Below are 20896 nucleotides of genomic sequence, written 5' to 3'. Positions count from 1 at the left end.
AACTACTATGACTAGGATTACTGCTATGACTATAGGGATTATGGCAATGGGCCAATTTACCAAAAATGTTGAACTATCCCTATAAGAGAAAGTAATTCCCTGCCCTGTAGCTCAGTTGGTTTCAGCAGTGAAACAGTAACATAATTTTAAAGTCTGATTTCAGATCAGAATCAAACTATCAGACGGGGGAACAGAGCATCTGGGTCCTGACTGGGTTTTTGTGCTCATGTTAGGTTTTTTCCTCCCAGAATTGAGCAAAGAGATGTCAGAGGGATTAAACAGGAAGTGAGAGAGGTTTTCATGTGACACAAAGCCTGAACAAGCTGCATAATTTATTTCCTCATCCACACGTCTGATCACATAAACTTGTAACTTGCAGTTTGTGACAAAGAATCAGCAGCATCGTCTCTCTGTGTTTCCTCTGCAGCTGAAGCAACAACATGTCTGTGGAGGAAGGTGGAGGCTCAGGTATGAGTGAGGACAGAGAGGAGGGAGCCCCTCCCTCTAAAACCACTCTGTGGGGGGAACATGAGAGCCAGACCAAAGCTCAGAGGTAAGATGAGGATCTCTAACTGTCCATGACTCTTCTCTATGTCAGAGCTTAGCTCGCACATCACTGCACTATCATTATTCACACTCACTATCACAAAAACTAGGCCTACTTAATAACAGTTAAGAGCTAATGAAGATCACCTGCTAACGGTGCCAACTGATCAACGGAATGAACTGATCAAAATTAAATATTGTTTCAGGTAAGGTTAAATCTGCTTTTCATAATCATTTGTTTTTTCATATCAGGATACAGCAGCAGCAGAGACCAGACTCTCCTGAACCCAGCTGTGTGTCCATGAAGAGTGACCACTCTATGTATCATTCTATCATCTTTAAAGGTGGACAGACTGCTGATGAAAGGTAAGAACTTAAAATTGAACTATTAGTATTTGATTCTCATCTCACAACGTCTGTTAAAGGGGACCTATTATGCTTTTCCAGCTTTTCAGACTTTTATAGGGTATATGTTTAAAATGTTGGATAATGATTCTAGAGGCCGTGGAAGTGTCATATCCTGAGGTTAATGCATTTGGAGGTAAACCCTGCTAAATGATGCGGATTTCTCTTGGATTTCTCTGCACACCTGTTACACTCGGTTGCACTGACTTTTTTTTGACATGAGCTCGCGTCGACGTCATGGCGTGCCGGACTCCCCTACATGGTCATGCCGAGGTCTCTGCTCCAGCCGGCCCCGCCTCCTCCCATGCTGCTCTGTTGTGGCTGGTGGCTACTTCCTGCTTTTTCCTTGCATGTTTTAGCGCTGTAGCATCACTTTACTAAGTTTTATTTAGAAGTTTACGCCGACGTTTCATGTAAGTGAAGCTGTACCTGTGTGAGAAGCGACGTACCGCCAGGGCGACGTTGTTCGTCGGACCGACGTAACGCTAGACCGACGTAACGATGGACCGCCGGAGCACCGGAGCTCCGGAGCTGCAGCGGCTCCTCACACAGGCAGAGCCCGTCTGCAGGCCTCCTTGGCCGGGAAGACGTCCGTGCTCATCGCGGTAGAGAAAACCCTCGCTAATAAACATACCCGCAGGTTTTTTAGACGTTTACCACCGAGTGGTTATTCTTTTTAGGAGATAAATGTTGGTCTCATTGATGAAATCTTACAATTGTGGCAGTTGAATTAGTTTGAATGAAAAGTGAAGCTGTGAGAAGGAGGAGAGGAGGAGCAGTGCTGCGGAGCTCTGTAGTCTATGTGCACAAATCACCACATTTACATCAATAAATAACTGTTTTACAATGAACTGACCAGTCTGCATATATTTTTTATTTTTGCATTTTTTTATTACATGTTACATGGTTGCAGTAGCCTACATGGCAAAGACTACTCTATACCATCTTTGGTTAGGGTGAGACTAGGTCATGGGCACATTTCATTACACAATGTAGACTGGTCAGATGCAGACTGGAGATCTGGCAATTTGCCTACTGCAGATTTAGCTTTTGTTTGCATACTACATTTTGGGCAAATCAGTATAGGTACTAGTAGTAGACATCGTCATGGTAACGCAATGCTGAGGGAGTGGTTCATTTGCATTTAAAGGGAGGGGCCACTGAAACAGACCGTTTTGCAGAGCCCTGTTTTTGAGAATGCTGTGATGTTTGATCTTTGGGGTATTTTGACCGAAGCACGTCACAGACATGTCTTTAAGACACCCAGGAACTATTTTAGTTTGTGCAAAAAGGAGCATAATAGGTCCCCTTTAACAGAAGTCACAGTATCATTTAGTCGACTGAGTAAAAATCAGCTATGAACTAGTAGATTATTCTCAGTCTGCATCTGTGTGATTTACAATATATAATTTCAAACTTGTTTGTTTATATCAGCAGGAGCGAGCAACAGAGAGCAGACTCTCTAACTCTCTCTAACCACTGTTAACTGCTGCGGATACAACTTAGAACAATTTAATCACACTATCATTTAGAATGAGTAGAAAATCTGCTAGATATAAGCTAGCAAATTATTCTGAGCCTGTATCTGTGTGATTTAAAATATATAATTTCCGACTTGTTTGTTAATATCAGGAGTAGGGCTGCAACAATTCATCAAACAATAATTGATTATTCAATTAATCAACAACTATTTTGATAATCTAATAATCGGTTTGAGTAGTTTAAAAAAAAATCAAATTATCTTATTTCAGCTTCTTAAATATGAATATTTCTGGTTTCTTTGTTCTTTTATGACAATAAACTGAGTCTCTCTGTCAACAAAACAAGACATTTGAAGACATCATCTTGTGGTTTGAGAAACACTGATTGACATTTTTCAATATATATATATATATATATTTACATTTTATTGACCAAACAACTAATCGTTTAAATAGTCAACAGATTAATTGATAACCTAAGCCTATGAAAATAATTGTTGCAGCCCTAATCAGGAGCAAGCAACAGAGATAAAATTTTTCTGAACCCAGCTGTCTGCAGAGAATAACGGGTCTATAGATCGACCTATTGACTGTAAAAGTGTACAACCTGATGATGGAAGGTAAAACCTAAAAACAAGGCATTCACTTATTCAGTGAAAGCCTAATAAAAAATGTTTTCCAATTGTTTGTAGAGACATTTTATCTAACAAAAGGAAAGAAAATACAATGACAATTGTGTAGGATATTTTGTTTGTCTGTGTGTCTGTGTTCATATCACATGACAGTTCAGGTCAAAATTGATAATTTTTCAATTTTGTATCAGGATGCAGCAGCTGAGAGCAGACTCTACTGATCCCAGCTGTGTGACCTTGAAAAGTGACTGCTCTATGGATCGACCTATTGACTTTAAAGGTGGACAACCTGCTGATGGAAAGTAAGACTTGAAAATTAAACTTTGTTATTATCTGACTCTTCCTAACTTGAGAGGTGAGAAAAATAGTAGACAATCTGTTAGCACACTATTGTGTCTTTTCTTCACTTCTTTATTTGATGAAGGTACAACTGACATCAATTCAATCACATCATCATCATCATCTCCTGAGTGGAAATTCTGATGCATATAAACCAGCAGAATATTCCCACTCTGTATCTGTGTGATTTAGGACACAGCAGCAGAGACCAGGCTCTCCTGAACCCACCTGTGTGTCCATGAAGAGTGAGCGGTCTATGTATAGTCCTATTAACTTTCAAGGTGGACAAACTACTGATGGAAGGTAAGAACTGCAAACTGAGCTTTGTTAATGTTGGACTATTTAAGGAGGATGTGTCTTGGTCAACTACCTACAGGTAGCTGGTGATGCACTGGTAGCTTCTCTGTTGACTCCACAGTTGCTGGTTTTACCTTTTAAACAGTTGACAGAGCTTTAGATGACATTTAGAATTTAAACCTGACAGGTTAGCCTATTCACACAAATAAGGTGAACATTATATTCCTGAATAAGTGGCTGAAAAGCAGCTGTATCTCAAATGCTGTAGGTTTAGATTTGACCAAGGCTCCCGACTGGTTTCTGTAAATAGTAACAATTAAGGCCCTGGATTTAGGAAGTCTGAAAGTCATTCAATCCCATAATGAGATTTTCCAAACTCTGGGTGATTGCTCTTCTTCCAGACAGACGGGGGGGGGGGGGGGCAGTCTCTGAATGAATTCAAAGTGACTTAAAGTTGAGTTTCTCCACAGAGTTCAGCAGAAGATCTCAGAGGTCCACAGTGATCAGTCTGAACAGCAACAACAGGACCTGGACTCCATATTTATGGTCTGTACATGTACAACCATACTGTTACTGTTGAACTATCAACCACAGAATATAAATTTAACTTCCCTTCAGGTCCTAACAGTCTCCATGTTGCTCTGTTTAGACCAGCAGACCTTCAGACTGACACATGCATCACATGTTATCTTCAGTTTAAATGAAATGATCAGTTTATTATTTGTTCCAGCTGCTGGAGGAGAACATAGTCACTTTTGTGAAGAACGAGCTGAAGAGAGTCCAGAGGCTCCTGAGACCAGATTACCCAGAATGCTTAGAGACTCAGGGGGAGGATGAGAAGATGGTGGATGGTGAGGATGGAGAGCAGAGGAGGAGCAGCAGAGAGGCATTTCTGAAGATCACACTGAACTTGCTGAGGACAATGAAGCAGGAGGAGCTGGCTGACTGTCTGCAGAGCAGTAAGAGAAATTAGACATTCTCAACTCAAGAAAGGGAGGGGAAAAATGTGTATAGACTCGGCTCTATGTTTCAAATATTTACATCATGGTTAACATATTTGTTGTTTGTTTATTTAGAAAGTCATGCTACAATTTGCCAACGGAAACTCAAGTCTCACCACAGGAAAAAGTTCCAGTGTGTGTTTGAGGGGATCTCTAAAGCAGGAAACCCAACTCTTCTGAACCAGATCTACACAGAGCTCTACATCACAGAGGGAGGGACTGGAGAGGTCAATGATGAACATGAGGTCAGACAGATTGAAACAGCATCCAGGACACCGGGCAGACCAGAAACAACCATCAGACAAGAAGACATCTTTAAAGCCCCACCTGGAAGAGATGAACCAATCAGAACAGTGATGACAAAGGGAGTGGCTGGCATTGGGAAAACAGTCTTATCACAGAAGTTCACTTTGGACTGGGCTGAAGACAAAGCCAACCAGGACATACACTTCACATTTCCATTCACTTTCAGAGAGCTGAATGTGCTGAAAGAGAAAAAGTTCAGCTTGGTGGAACTTGTTCATCACTTCTTCTCTGAAACCAAAGAAGCAGGAATCTGCAGGTTTGATCAGTTCCAGGTCGTCTTCATCTTTGATGGTCTGGACGAGTGTCGACTTCCTCTGGACTTCCACAACACTGAGATCCTGACTGATGTGACAGAGTCCAGCTCACTGAACGTGCTGCTGACCAACCTCATCAGAGGGATGCTCCTTCCCTCCGCTCGCCTGTGGATAACCACACGACCTGCAGCAGCCAATCAGATCCCTCCTCAGTGTGTTGACATGGTGACAGAGGTCAGAGGGTTCACTGACCCACAGAAGGAGGAGTACTTCAGGAAGAGGTTCAGAGATGAGGAGCAGGCCAGAAAGATCATCTCCCACATCAAGACCTCACGAAGCCTCCACATCATGTGCCACATCCCAGTCTTCTGCTGGATCACTGCTACAGTTCTGGAGGAGGTGTTGAAGACCAGAGAGGGAGGAGAGCTGCCCAAGACCCTGACTGAGATGTACATCCACTTCCTGGTGGTTCAGTCCAAAGTGAAGAAGATCAAGTATGATGGAGGAGCTGAGACAGATCCACACTGGAGTCCAGAGAGCAGGAAGATTATCAAGTCTCTGGGAAAACTGGCTTTTGAGCAGCTGCAGAAAGGAAACCTGATCTTCTATGAATCAGACCTGAGAGAGTGTGGCATCGATATCAGAGCAGCCTCAGTGTACTCAGGAGTGTTCACACAGATCTTTAGAGAGGAGAGCGGCCTGTACCAGGACAAGGTGTTCTGCTTCGTCCATCTGAGTGTTCAGGAGTTTCTGGCTGCTCTTCATGTTCATCTGACCTTCATCAAATATGGAGTCAATCTGATGTCAGAAGGACAATCAGTGTCCCTGTGGTCAAGATTGATCAGAGAAAAACTCAAACCAATGTTTTTTTACCAGAGTGCTGTGGACAAGGCCTTACAAAGTCCAAATGGACATGTGGACTTGTTCCTCCGCTTCCTCCTGGGTCTTTCACTGGTGACCAATCAGACTCTTCTACAAGGTCTAATGTCACAGATGAGAAGTAACTCGCAAACAAATCATGAAACAGCCCAGTACATCAAGAAAAAGATCAATGAGAATCTGTCTCCAGAGAAAAGCATCAATCTGTTTCACTGTCTAAATGAACTGAATGATCGTTCTCTCGTGGAGGAGATCCAACAGTCCCTGAGATCTGGACGTCTCTCCACAGATGAACTGACTCCTGCTCAATGGTCGGCTCTGGTCTTCATCTTACTGTCATCAGAAAAAGATCTGGACGTGTTTGATCTGAAGAAATACTCTGCTTCAGAGGAGGCTCTTCTGAGGCTGCTGCCAGTGATCAAAGTCTCCAACAGAGCTCTGTTGGTGACAATCTGGATTTACTGTGTTTTTGTCTCTTTTGTCAAAAAAAGGGGGGAAAAAATCTAACCTGTTTCATTTTGGTTTGGTGTTCTTACTTATCAGACTGAGTCGCTGTAACCTCTCAGGAAGAAGTTGTGAAGATCTGTCCTCAGTCCTCAGCTCCGAGGCTTCTAGTCTAAGAGAACTGGATCTGAGCTACAACAACCTGCAGGATTCAGGAGTGAAACTACTGTCCGCTTCACTGGGGAGTCCACACTGTAAAGTACATGATTTAAGGTCAATATTTCACTGTTTTTATATGTCTTTACTAGGGCTGTCAAACGATAAAAAAAATTAACTCGATTAATCGCATTACAATTTTGTGATTATTTGCGATTAATCACAATCAAAATACTAAATATTACATACACTAATATTACATATCATATACACTATCCCTCTTCCTCTCTGTCTTTTCAAGCCCCACTATGTCGTTTTTACCTTAAAATGCTCGGCATCGCTAGTGGTGATGCCGGTACTGGTGGTCCCGTTGGCAGCAGGCGCTGAATTCATGGGTTCAATGTTTCTGTGGCTGAGCTGTTCAGGGCGGTTACAAACCATTTGTAGTTTCTCAAGCAGGAAGGGGTCGGGACGTGGTGGGACGTCTCTGGACGACAAGTAGCCGGGGGAATCGTGGGGATTGGTACGAGAGAGAAATTGGCCTGCAGAGAGAATGGATTTTTTTTGTTCCTTTTGCTCTTCACGTTGTGTAGGTCGTACTATAGGGCCATAACCACCAGTTAAATGACATTAATAATAATGATCAATCTTACAAATTGTAGACCATAGCTTTAACTTTGACAGCCCTATGACCAGTGGCATTTTCATGACTTCCTCTTCAGACTGATTGGCTGTAACCTCGCAGAGAGAAGCTGTGAAGCTCTGTCCTCAGTCCTCAGCTCCCAGTCCTCTAGTCTGAGAGAACTGGACCTGAGTGAGAACGACCTGCAGGATTCAGGAGTCAAGCTGTTGTCTGTTGGACTGGAGAGTCCACACTGTAAACTGGAAACTCTCAGGTTTGTGTTTGTTTTGCATTTAAAACCCAGACATCCGACATGTACTTAATAATATTAGATTTTTAGTTTGCTCCAGTCTGAAACAGTCAGATTTTTTTAATGTGACCTGTTTTTCTAAGTGTTCTTAGTGCATGGTATACATTGATTATTTATTTATTTTCCATATTTTTTTCATATTGCTTATGTGACCAAGACGTGTTGCTATGAGGGGCCATCCAAGACATAATTCATTCTGGTATTCTCACACACATACAGTATATTATCCTTCCACATACATACTCTCACTCTCACACACATACTGTATATTCTCCTCTCACACAAATTTATTCTCCTGTCACATACATATAGATTCTCACTCTTACACACATATATTCTCCTTCCACATACATATATTGTCATTGTCACTCTCATTCAGGGATGTAGAATTGGGTAGGGATGCTAGGGACACATCCCTACCAATATTCAGCCGCTATTGTGTAGTCCCTATACAAACGCTTTCCGTAGTGTTTAATCAATGATAATAGCACACAAAGGGTTAACAGTCGGTATCTGCTAGAAGTCCCGCCTCTAACCTAAATATCGCTTTCCAATTGGCTCTGCCGGTTTCTCACTAACGTACATGTGATTGGCTGTCCCCGCTCTGCTTGTAAAAGCTACCTGCTCCTTGACCGGACAGATAAAGATGGGAATAAGGGTGAATGAATGAATGAGTGAGAGAGAGAGAGAGAGAGAGAGAGAGAGAGAGAGAGAGAGAGAGAGAGAGAGAGAGAGAGAGAGAGAGAGAGAGAGACTACATTAAACGGTAAATAGGTTGAAAAAGTGTGCCGTCCTGAAAAAATGCAATGCCCGCCCCCCCCTAATTTGTTTCTGCAGCCGTGTCTGCGTGACCGGGAGGGCGATGCCAGTCAGGTGGGTGGCTGTAATGTGATAAAATTATTTGTCTAGCTTGCTAACTTTTAGCACAACGTAGGATACTAGGGCCAGACAGTGCTCAGTGGCATTAGCCAACATTGACATCATCCGCCTCCAGCATCCGCTGCCATCATCCGTCGCCCTGGCCCCTGAGTGGGCCAGTCAGGTACTACATTCCTGGGCCACTTTTTTGCCCCAGTCCAACCCGGGTTCAGGCGCACATATCAGTCGCACAGTTGCACCGATCACATCAGAAAACCCAGCAATCAGTGTTTGGGAAATTATAATTAGGTGCCGTGAACACGTCAGTACTGATGACATGATTCAGCTGATGTGGGGTTGTGAAACATTGGCCCTATCCCCGATTTCCCACTGACAGGTCCTGGTGGTCAAAAACTGGTGTGGAGATCACCAGTACCTGAACAGGTGTCACACCAGAGCGGCTCATCTCCCTCGTCTGTCGGAGCAGCCGTTCATCACTCTCTGCAGGAGATCTTCTACCTGGAGGAGGTTTCTGTCTGTGATAGATAGATAGATAGAATGCTTTTATTGTCCCATAGGGAAATTCATCTTCACATCCTGTCACTGATCAACATACAACACTGAGCCACATGAATACAACCAACACTGAGCAACATGTAAAAACGCCACCAGACACTAAGCAACATATATACACACCAGACAACCAAACGCTTATGAAACACTCAGGAGGACTGGGTCCATACAGGGCTATTGGGGGAGGTTATTGAGTGCGGATATGGCAGACGGGACAAAGCTTTTGTTAAAGCAAGCCCGTCGCTATCTCGAGTCCTGTACCTGCAACCAGATGGCAGCAGCGTGAAGTGTGGGTGGGGTCGTTGGTTATTGTCCGTGCTAGGCGTGTGACTGCTCTGAGGTTGAGCTCGGTGAGGTTGGGTGTGGTCTGTGGGATGATTTGTGATTTTAGATGCGGTGTGTGTGATTTTGATCAGTTTGTTCCTGTTGGTGATGGACAGCATGTTGTAGAAACAGGGTGAACAGTACAGTAGGATTGATGCTGGTATATAGTAGTGACAGAAGGTGGGGGGCAACGGAGAGGCGTATGATGTGGAGTCTCTGTTGAGATCTTTTATGGATGTCGGCTATGTGCTGGTCAAATGTCAGTTTATTGTCTATGGTGAGTCTGAGGTATTTGAAGTGACTGACCTGGTCAACTGTCTGGTTGTGGATGGAGGTGGGGATCAGTCCAGAGGGGGGGTGCGTGAAGTGTAGATGACCATTTCTTTTGTCTTGGTGACGTTTAGCTCCAGAAAGTTGTCGTGGCACCACTGAGTGAAGTGAGAGATGGATTGTTGGTAGGTAGAGATGGAGTTGTTGTTAGTGAGCAGACCTAGGATGGCGTTGTCATCTGAATACTTGTAGTATGTGGTGATGGGGGAGGAGCTGTCATTTGTGTAGAGGGTGTAGAGGAAAGGGCTGAGGACACAGCCTTGCGGGGCTCCGGATTTGGTGATGATGGTTGATGAAGTGACTGTGCCTATCCTTAGAGCTTGTGGTCTGTTGGTGAGGAAGTTGTGAACCCAGCGAATGAGAAGTGGAGGGATGTTGAGGTGGCAGAGTTTTCTGATCATCTGGTGGCGTTGTATTGTGTTGAAGGCCGAGCTGAAGTCTATGAAGAGAATGGATGCGAAGGTGCCAGGTGATTCCAGGTGTTGAAGGAGGGGGTGGAGGAGGCATGCTACAGCATCCTCTGTCCTCCTGCTGGCCCTGTAGGCAAACTGATTTGGGTCCAGCAGTGGAGTGACTACTGGCAGGATGGTGTGAAGGATTAGCTTTTCCAGGCATTTCATGATTATGGAGGTTAGTGCAACTGGACGGTAGTGATTTGGTTCAGAGGGGCGTGGTTTCTTGGGTACAGGGATGATGGTTGAAGTTTTCCAGATGGTGGGTATGGATGCTGATCTATATGAATCCCAGAAGATGGAATGAAGAGGGGGGGCCAGCTCCATGGCACAATGCTTTAACACCTTGGCTGAGATGTTGTCAGGCCCGGGTGCCTTCCCAGCTTTGCACCTGCTCAGCTGCTGCTGTACCTCCACTGTGGTGAATGGAGTGTGCAGGTACAGTACGTCCGGGGGAGGGCATTGAGCAGTTCCTCTGGCAGAATGATTTTGGGTGTCAAACCGTGTGTAAAAAGAGTTCAGGGTGGCAGGATCTGTAATTGTGGAGTGAGCTGGACTGGGTGATTGTGTGGCAAGGTGAAGAGGGCCCGGGCAGGGATTGAACCCACACCTTCCGGGTAAGAGTCATGCGTGCTTGCCAGGACATCCCCTTGGCCAAGTAGCCAGGGCACATGATCAATTGGAGGCATAGTGACAGGACCCTCAACTGTCACATCTCTCCCCCTCTTCTCACAAGCACATCCTCGTGCTTCCGCGCAGGCTGGCACACATTAGGAATCCATGGACCCACCCCTAGTGCTGCCAACAACGCCAGAATGTGGCAAGGTGAAGAGGGCCCAGGCGGGGATTGAACCATAGACTGTAAAAAGAATGGACGTAGCGTCCGTGACGTCACCCATTGGTTTGGGGGAGTCTGTTTTGTGCCGCTACTACGGGGGTTTGAGCCGCGCCATGTTGGATTCTACTTGCCATATTTGGAGCGGTGCGGCCGTTGGCCGGCCGAGAGCCCGCCCACTGGCCTCGTAGCAGCGGTCGCCGGACCTGTCACTCAACGGTTCTGCGCCCTAATTGGCCAGAACTTTAAACCTAATAACAGTAAAACGGTAGAGTTTTAAAAAAATTCACCCCCCTCAGAGTGTGTGCGGGGGTAGAAACTATCGGTTGAGACCAAAAAAATGAAATGTACCAGGCTGTAAATATGTTTTTTAAAGCTGTAAAATCGGCTATTTTAACATGGGGCTCAATTGGAGTTGCTCCCTTCTGGAGCCAGCCCCCAGCGACAGCCGAGGGGATTGCAGCTTTTTGAACGCGGAAGTGAGCTTCACTTCTCAGAACGACAACTGCCCCCTTGGATTGAACCCACACCTCCCGGGTAAGAGTCATGCATGCTTGCCAGTCACCCAAAGGGACATCCCCTTGGCCAAGTAGCCAGGGCACATGATCAATTGGAGGCATAGTGACAGGACCCTCAACTGTCACAATTGTACTGAATTCCTGCTCCAACCTGTCCTTGTATTTGTGCTTGGCCTTGATGATGTCCATTTTTATTTGTCTATTGAGTGAGTTGACAACAGTCCAGTCCTTACCCTGAAAAGCCTTATGCTTTTCCCTCAAGCTCCTTTTAATGTGGTAGGTGATCCAGGGTTTGGAGTTGGGATATCTCCTGACAATTTTGATAGGGATGGTGCATGAAATACAGAAGTTGATGTAGTCCGTGATCACTGACACCCTGTGGTCCAGATCACCCTGAAAAATGTCCCAGTCTGTGCACCCAAGTGAACCCTGTAGTTGTGAAGTGGCGTCCTCCAACCAGAGGGCGGCACGGTGGACGTGTGGCTTGATGCATTTCAGTTCCGGTTTGTATAGCGGTAGCAGGAAAACAACATTGTGATCAGAGTAGCCGAGTGGTGGGTGTGCATGAGCGATAAACACATCAGAAATGTTCCCATAACATAAGTCCAGCGTGTTGTTTTTCCTCGTGGGAATGTCCACGTACTGGTGGAGAGATGGCATGACACAGCCGAGTCTACAGCTGTTGAAGTCACCCAGAATGAACATCGGGGCATCAGGATATTTAGCCATCATGTGGCTAGCACCCTCGGCTACCAGCTCCGCTGCTGCTCCGGTGTTGGCACTTGGTGGGATGTAAACACAGCTGATCACGATGGTGGGGAATTCCCTCGGGAGGTGGAACGGGCGCAGCGGCAGCGTTAGCATCTCCACGTCAGGTGTGCAGACTGTGCGGTGGACTTTGATGTTCGTGCACCATCGCTTGTTGACAAAGATGCAGATGCCTCCTCCTCTGTCCTTGCCGGACTGGATGCTCCTGTCAGCCCGCAGGATGGAAAAGTTGTCAAGACTGACCTCCGTGTCCGGGACATCCGCTTGGTCCTAGTGCTTCTCCGTTGAATACAGCGTAACATTGTTTTGGACAGTAAAAGCTGCAGGGGACATGTCCCCTGTACCCCCCCACAAAAAAAAAAAAAAAAAATTACGTACCAGCAAAGTGGGGGCAATGGGACCGTTGGTGCCGTTGCCGTCATAGTCGTCGTTACCGGCAACAAACTCACATACAGTAGGCTACTCTGCTCCTTTTCTCCCAACCCTCATTTTATTTCTCATGTTCTGTTTCCTATAAAAGTTAAATGTGACAATGATGTGTGTACACCTATGGTTGGATGTGATTAAGAGAAATTGCTTTTTTCATGTCAACTAAGAGCTGTGAGAATTTTCAGAGTCCTCCGTTCCTTCTCTGAGTTACGGGGGGGTCCGCGCAGCAGTATTTGTCCATATAATGGTTGTGAATGGATACCAACGTTCTTCGCCCAAAAAGACATACCAAAAAACATCCATATACCTCCATAGTTATACCTCCATTACCACCTGTAATGTTCCTCTTGTATTGAAGCCCCGACATGAGAAATTGTTCCGAAAAAAATTAAATAAGTCTATTTTTTAAGCTTGTTTGTAGCGGAAGCTCCCAGTGTCTCGGTTCACTGCTCTTCCTGTGATTTGCACTGACCGGCGGAACAATTTCTCATGTCGGGGCTTCAATACAAGAGGGACATTACGGACGAGCAGTATGGAGGTATTTGGATGTTTTTTGGTGTGTCTTTTTGGACGAAGAAAGTTGGTATCCATTCACAACCATTATATGGACAAATACTGCTGCGCAGACCCCCCTATAACTCAGAGAAGGCACGGAGGACTCTGAAAATTCTCACAGCTCTTAGTCGACATGAGGGTGAAATTTGAATTTTGGGTGAACTATCCCTTTAAGTACATCGAAGGTCCAGTGAGAACCTGATCAAGTGCTGTGAGTTGCAGGTAGACAGTAGGACACAAGATTCAGCTACCAAGACGCTTGATGAGAGAATGTTCACCAGCATGGAGCTTGGTGCAGCATGACTGGCACTACCACAGATGAGATTCTTCAAATCGCTTCCTGTGGTTGCCGTAGCCACTATGTCATGGCAAGGGAGAAGTTGTCTCCTGATGTACAAGAAAGGTTCTTGAATAGTCTGTGTTTCTGCAGTTTTGTATAGCAGTTTTTTCAGCATGTCCTCTGCTTGTAGCTGGCTCCCCACGGGTTAATGCACAATGATCTATGGTAGTGCCCTTCTGCTGCTAACTTGCACTAGTTAGCAGACTGCTTCAGATTAATTAAATACCGTAATGGGTCCGCATGTTTTGCATCCTGATGTGTCCGGTCTCGTCTTCTCCCTCCATGCTTATGTTCAACTCCAAGAGTTGGCCAAGTAGCCAGGGCGCACGATCAATTGGGGGCATAGTGACAGGAACCTCAACTGTCACACAGTCAATAACCCTTTCATAACCGGAATATTAGCAATAACCCGGTTGTGCACGGCAATGTAAACACCAATAACCCTTTTGAAAAACCCGAATATGCTCAAACAGCCGATCGTGGGCGATGAGAGATTTTGAACATTCAAGAAAATAGAAATAGACCGGGCTTTTATTCTCTCGATCAGTGGAGGAGAGTGTGGTGAAAGACAATCTCAGGATGCGGGTTGACAACAAGCCTAAAAACCTGCGACTACCAAAATTTATAAGCGACTTCACAGAAAAACAAGCCCGAAGTCGCTTTTAACTCTTTCGCGACCACACTAATTCCTCAGCACATCCGCTCAGGACCACATGTTTATGGCTATTTGTTTACCTTTTATCTCACGTTGAACCGAACTCTGTACATCACCTAGAAACAAACGGTTTTCATGTGGTTGAAGAGTGACTTTACAACGTACTCCACGAAAAAACGACACGTTTTTCCGCCGTTTCGTTCGTGAGTACGAAGTAGAAGAAGAGAGCTGGGTTTCTCCAAAAACGGAGCTCCCGCTCTAGTTTCAGAGAAAAACGCACTTTTGTGTCAAGTGGCAATCTGCTCATTTTACCGGTACTCTGCAGTGTGGCATGTCACCCAAATAATTTCTACGGCTAAATAAATATATTTGTAGGCAAATCTGGGGGGTGTGGCAGCGTGGAGAGCAGCGGTGCGGGTCTCTGGCTGCAGCTCCGTGACACTGCTGTGTGACTGGCCGGCGGTGAGTGCTCTGGGCCGGGGGCGGCCGGTCACAGCCCCCGCTGCTCAGCGCCCGCTCCGCTGCACCGTGAAAACAGCAGAGATAACGGGCTTTCAGATCCGAGTCTCCAAACCAGAAAACAAAACTCGCCAGATTTTTCGTCGGTCGCTTTTGTCAATAGTCGCCAAGAGGGTTTGGAAAGTCGCCAGGTTCAGCGAGAAAGTTGCAACACTGTAGCCGACAGCCGCACAGCGCTGCACGCTGTCCCCAGAGCAGCATTCAAGGAGAACGATTACTCAAATAAAACCAAGATCACACAGTTTAAAAAAAACATTATGTTTTGATTGTAGTTTAAAACAGTTTTACATATCAGAGGACTACCATATTCACACACAGGGTACCTCAGAGTGTCTATTATCTGTAAAAAACGGTTTTGACGAGTTTACTCGTCAATGGTCGTGAACGTTCGGCAGGCTGTGACGAGTTTACTCGTCAATGGTCGCGAAAGAGTTAATAAGCGGACTTGGCGTCTGTGCCGTCATGCTGCTGTTGTTGTTGTTGTTTTTGGATACAGGAAGAAGAAGCTTAAATAACGCGCATTGCATCATGAAGTTCTTTGTGCGTCGAGACGTTGTCCGTGCATTGATCAGGACAACCCAATTGATTACAATTACCATGTATACAGGAATAACCCTGTTTGCTCACACATGTAAACGGGTTATTCCGAATGTTTCAGAAACCGGAATATTGACCTTAACCCGAATATTGACTGCATATAAATGTACTCAATATATTACTGTAACATGCCATGTTCAGGCAGTCTGTAGATAGTTCCAGACGAGAGACGACGTCGGTCTGCAGTTCACTTTATTTACAACTCTGCATTCACACACACCTACTTCCGGTATCTCCGTCCCCTAATATGTTCCCTACTCAACAGGTACACATCTGCTCTCGCTACATCTCCCCCCTTTAGTTAACTGTCAGACTCTCAAAAGAACTTCTTTTGTTTTACCGTATTTGTTAATAAACTTGAACAGTAAACATAGTAAACCTGAGCACTAAATATACAAGTAACCAGCATTACTTTTCCTTTCCTCTCTGTTTTTTTTTTCAGTAGTGCATAACATCACCTGTAAACATACAGTATATTCTGGTTAACATCTGGTATAACAACATAACCATTTTAAACTGACACTTTGGCAAATGTTTTCTTTCAGTTTTACATTCTCTTGCTCTTTTTTCTTTCATTGAACAAACATCAAAACATATCTCTAGGGGTCGGGGTCGACTACCCGGGTCCCCAAGCTGTGCAGGGTTTATTCTGCCCTGTGAAACAAACCACAGCTTTCTATCTAGTCTACAAATCCATTCTGTTTGGTGGTCTTATGCTCCGGCCCAATCTAGTCTCTCTGGCAGTCTCTGGAACGACCCTGATGTGAGATCGGTTTCTCCTGAGACTTCCTGAAGGCAGGTCTATGTTGTAAGACCTGGGTGTCTGAGCTGGACCACTGACAGTCCCTGTTCCCTTCGTGTCCTTCACCCAGACCCTTTGACCTGGTCTGAGATCTTGTCTTTTCTTTGTGCTGTGTCGTTTGTTGAACCACGAGGCCTGTTTTTCTTTCAAGTCCTGATCTTTCTGTCTGAAAGCCTGCAGGTCAGGCCATCCTGGCCGTAGCTTCTCTTGGCTGACAGGCAGAGGCGTCCTGATGTTGCGGCCCATTAGCAGCTGTGCAGGGGATGAGCCGTGTGACAAGGGAGTGGCTCTGTAAGACATGAGTGCCTTGTGTGGATCCTCCCCCTTTTTCAGGAGAGATTTTACCGTCCTCACGGCCCTCTCAGCCTCTCCGTTACTTTGAGGGTAGCGGGGGCTGCTCGTTGCGTGCTTGAAGTCATAGTCTCTGGCGAAGGCTGCAAACTCCGCTGCAGAGAACTGGGGGCCGTTGTCCGTGATTACGGTCTCTGGGACCCCATGACGGGCAAAAATAGACTTCATCTTTCCTGTCATGTGCGCTGTGGTGGTGGAGGTAAGTTTAGCTACTTCAATATAGCGCGAATAATAGTCAATAACCACGAGGTACATGGCATTGTCCCACTGGAAGAGATCCGCTGCCACACGCTGCCATGGCTTTTTTGGCAACGGAGTCATCAGCAGCGGCTCTGGCGCACTGTGAGCCTCATGTGCACAGGTTGCACAGTTTTCCACTCTCTGTTTGATCTGTTTGGTCAGACCTAGCCACCACATGGACTGCTGTGCTCTGGCAACACACTTTGTTATACCTTGGTGACCTTCATGTATTTTGTTGAGCATTGTCTTGTATTGTGACCGGGATGACGAGTCTTTCGCCTTTCATCAGTAGTCTGTCTACAACCAGCAGGTCCTGGTGATACTGCCAGTACAGCTGTAGTTGAGGTGGAAGAGCTTTTCTGTTTAGAGGCCAACCTGTTTGTACCATGTTTTTCAGTCTTTTGCAGACATCATCTGTGTCCTGTGCCGTCCTGATCTGCACCAGCCTCTGCTCTGACGCTGGCAAGTGCTCCATTATCAAGTTGAGGGACACACACACATCCTGTTCCAGCTGTCTTTCCTCTGGTGTAGGCGGGGCTTGAATCGGTGCCCTGGACAGTGCATCCGCTGTGATCAATTTCTTTCCAGGCACGTGTTCTATCTTGTACGTGAAACGAAGCAGTCGCAACCTGAATCTCAGAATGCGAGGTGGCAAGTCATCTAATGCTCTGCTGCATAGCAAGGAGATGAGAGGCTTGTGATCAGTCTGTATCAAAAAGTCCATCCCTATCAGGTAAGACTGGAAACGCTCACACGCCCAGGTAAGCGTGAGTGCCTCCTTTTCTATCTGGGCGTACCTGCGCTCAGTCTCCGTCATGCTGCGTGATATAAAGGCGACTGGCCTCCATTCTCCAGACAGCTGCTTCTGAGACAAAACTCCTCCCAGCCCAAAGGAGGAAGCATCTGCTGCAACTGTAGTCTCTCTGTGTAGGCAGTACTGTGCCAGCACTGTTGGTGAGCTCAGTTCTTTACGCAGCTCGTCAAACGCTCTCTGCTGCGCACTCCCCCACACCCAGTCAGTGTCTGTCTTGAGCAGGTCTCGTAGCGGTTGTGTGAGCTCTGCTATGCGTGGAGAGAACTTTCCCACGTAGTTGACCATGCCCACAAACCTTTTAACATCAGCAGCATCTTTGGGTGTGGGCATCTCCGTGATCGCTTTAATTTTGCCCGGATCTGCCTCAATGCCCCTTGCACTGACAATGTGGCCCACAAACATAACCTTGTCGACTGCAAACTGACTTTTTCCATGTTTCAGGTTTCTTTCCTGTGGACAACGCTCCAAGGAAAAGAGTGTCCTCTTCTTCTGCCTCGAGAACTGCACCTACTCTACCTGACCTACAAACAGCTGCAAAATGTCCTCTCTTCTGACATTTTCTGCATTCTGCGTCTCGTGCAGCACAGTTGTTCAGGGAGTGTGCTGGTCCTTTTCCACATCGTCCACAGTTTTTCTGTCCTTTCTGGAAATCCTTTCGTTCCCGTCCGTAGGTTGTTTTCCCTGTCTGGTAATCTCTGTGTGCAGGGCCGGCCCCTGGCATAAACACTCTATGCGGTTGTTTAGGGCCTCAGCCGACAGGTGGGGCCACATGATCAGAAGGTACTGGGGTTCAATTCAAGTCATTTTTAACACTGCGGTCGGCGCGCGCGTTTACGCGACGGTCTTGATATGTTTTTGTTTATATTTCGGTCATTTTACGCCGTAGAAATGCGGTTTAATTGCTCCCGTGACCGAGGGACGGCTCTCCTCTTTCAAATACACCCGCCCTCAACAACCGATGTTATTCACAGCCAGGGTTTGAGAGCCAATAACAGAGCATAGTGCATGCATCGCCCCCTCTCACTGTGCGTAATTGGTTGAATCCGTTGTCCGTCAACTTGAGCATACGTGATTGGTTGAATCGCCTGTCAGTCAACTTCGGCCAACCAGTTGGCACTCTGGGATCACTAAGGTCCTTCCTATCACAGTTTTAGCTCCATGGTTTACCTACAGCGGCTGGCATGGAGAGAGACGGCAGAGGAGACCGAACCTGTCAATTAAAACAACGGTAAAGCTTCAAACCCACAGAATCGTTAGGAGAGAGAGAGAAGCGGTGATGACGGTGCTTCAGATGCTGAAAGTTTTGACTCATCTGATGAGCAGGATTATTTAAAAATATATATATATATCTGAGAAAGTTCAGACTTAAACTCAGCTCCAGCTCTGTATACAGACCTGTGGAGCTCTTACACTTTCTTTTTTAGGCTACCTTTCACACAGCACAGACAGTGACAACACACAATGTGTGTTTTCCATTTATTTATTTCATTGCACAACAATTCCATTTATTTAGTAAATATTTTTGTTTGAAGAGGAAAAAAAGCTAATTTCTCATTTAAAAAATCTGATGAAGCTTTGAAGTCAATTCAGCTTCTTGTATCTCACATTTAGGACATTTGGTGAAAACAGAATGCCAGAATGACAACATTTATGCTCAAAAGGCGATTTTACTAAATTTCATTTTAAACTTGTTTTCTACACTTAGCCTATCTATTACTGCATTCATATCCTATTTCAAGCACCAAAAGAGTTTGTTTTCATGACTGAAGGAGTGTTTTCACAATTTTGGCCTAAATTATTTCTTTATACAGTGTTCTAGGACAAATTGGCCTCAGTGTACTTAGAGCGGAAGATTAGACATAAAACACTTGAGTATTGTTACATCTGTCTATCAAACATGTCTGTATTCAGTTTTAAGCAGTGTATGTGATTTGGTGTTTGCGCTTAGAGTGGGCCACAAACAAAAATCTTGTTTAGGGCCACCAAAATGCTAGGGCCGGCCCTGTCTGTGTGACTTTTTCTTGAATTTCAGCAAGTCCACATTTGCTTCTCTTTGTTCTGTTGTTTTTGTTTCTCTCACTGTAGGTAGCTGTTTTTTAATTTCTTCATGTTGTCTTATTTTGGTAACAGCTTATTCACTGTCCATTTGCAGTTTTTCAGATAGGCCATGATGCCTTATCCCTACCACTAACCTGTCTCTGATCATTTCCTCCTGCAGAGGGCCATATTAACAGTGCTCTGCTAGTTTATAAACTGCAGAAATGAAGGCTTCAGCCGATTCACTTGGCTCTTGGCTTCTCTTATTGAAACGAGCCCTTTCATAAATTACATTATATTTGCATATGAAGTATTTATCAAAGGCTTCCTTTACTGGGCTGTACTTCTTTAAATCTTCCTCACTTAAGCCTAGTGTGCCCAAAATATCGTCGGCTTTATCGCCCATAGCATAAACTAATGAGTTTACTTGATATTCTTCATTCTTACTGTCCAGTCCGGCTGCCAGCCGGAACCGTTCAAACCGCCGAATCCAGTTGGGCCAGTTAGCAAAGTCCGAGAAGTCAAAGTTTTCAGGTGGGCTTATGGAGAAAAGGGAATCCATTGTTCTGTCTCTTTATTGTTGAGCAGGCTCCTCTGCGTTGTCTCCCTCGCCGTCAGTCTAACTAGCTATCTGCACTCAGTTTCTAACTGCAGGCTAGCGTTAGCTTAGCTTAGCACCGACCGCGACTTGCGGGTCGTGTTTATTTATTTATTTACCGCAACTCGCCGTACAACTTCTTCCGAGCGACCGTCCGAGACGGGAATCAGCACTCTTCTGACACCATGTAACATGCCGTGTTCAGGCAGTCTGTAGATAGTTCCAGACGGGAGACGACGTCGGTCTGCAGTTCACTTTATTTACAACTCTGCATTCACACACACCTACTTCCGGTATCTCCGTCCCCTAATATGTTCCCTACTCAACAGGTACACATCTGCTCTCGCTACAATTACCTGCCTTCAATTTCAACTAAACTTTCAACCATACTTTCATTCACACAAACAAACAAACATTCTTCTCTCACATACATACATTTTTCTTTTATATATATATATATATATATATATATATATATATATATACACACACATTATTCTATATACATTCTTTTCTTACATAGGCTACATACATTCATACTTTTGAGGGTGAACATATATTTATAAGATAAAAATGTATAAATATAAGATTGAAAATGCATGTACAGTATGTGTAAGGAGAATATGTGT

General features: G+C 45.2%; 1 protein-coding gene across 1 annotated transcript in view; it reads left to right on the top strand.

Annotated features, from left to right (window-relative positions):
* Nucleotides 1–809: 809 nt before the first annotated feature.
* The window catches only part of LOC146961209 (protein NLRC3-like), a 28200-nt gene continuing 8113 nt past the window's right edge, over nt 810–20896 (top strand). The window contains exons 1-5 of the mRNA XM_085770995.1: nt 810–912; nt 4171–4246; nt 4431–4659; nt 4777–6580; nt 7463–7636. Of these exons, the coding sequence (XP_085627121.1) occupies nt 848–912; nt 4171–4246; nt 4431–4659; nt 4777–6580; nt 7463–7636 (2348 nt within the window). The 5' untranslated portion in view covers nt 810–847. The remainder of the gene's footprint in view (nt 913–4170; nt 4247–4430; nt 4660–4776; nt 6581–7462; nt 7637–20896) is intronic.

This window comes from Trachurus japonicus, chromosome 24 (genome assembly GCF_045865225.1).
Source record: "Trachurus japonicus isolate A0001 chromosome 24, Traja_1.0".
NCBI classification, from domain to species: Eukaryota; Metazoa; Chordata; class Actinopteri; order Carangiformes; family Carangidae; genus Trachurus; species Trachurus japonicus.
Note: the sequence above shows the minus strand (reverse complement) of the source record. Positions and strands in the feature narration are given on the sequence as shown.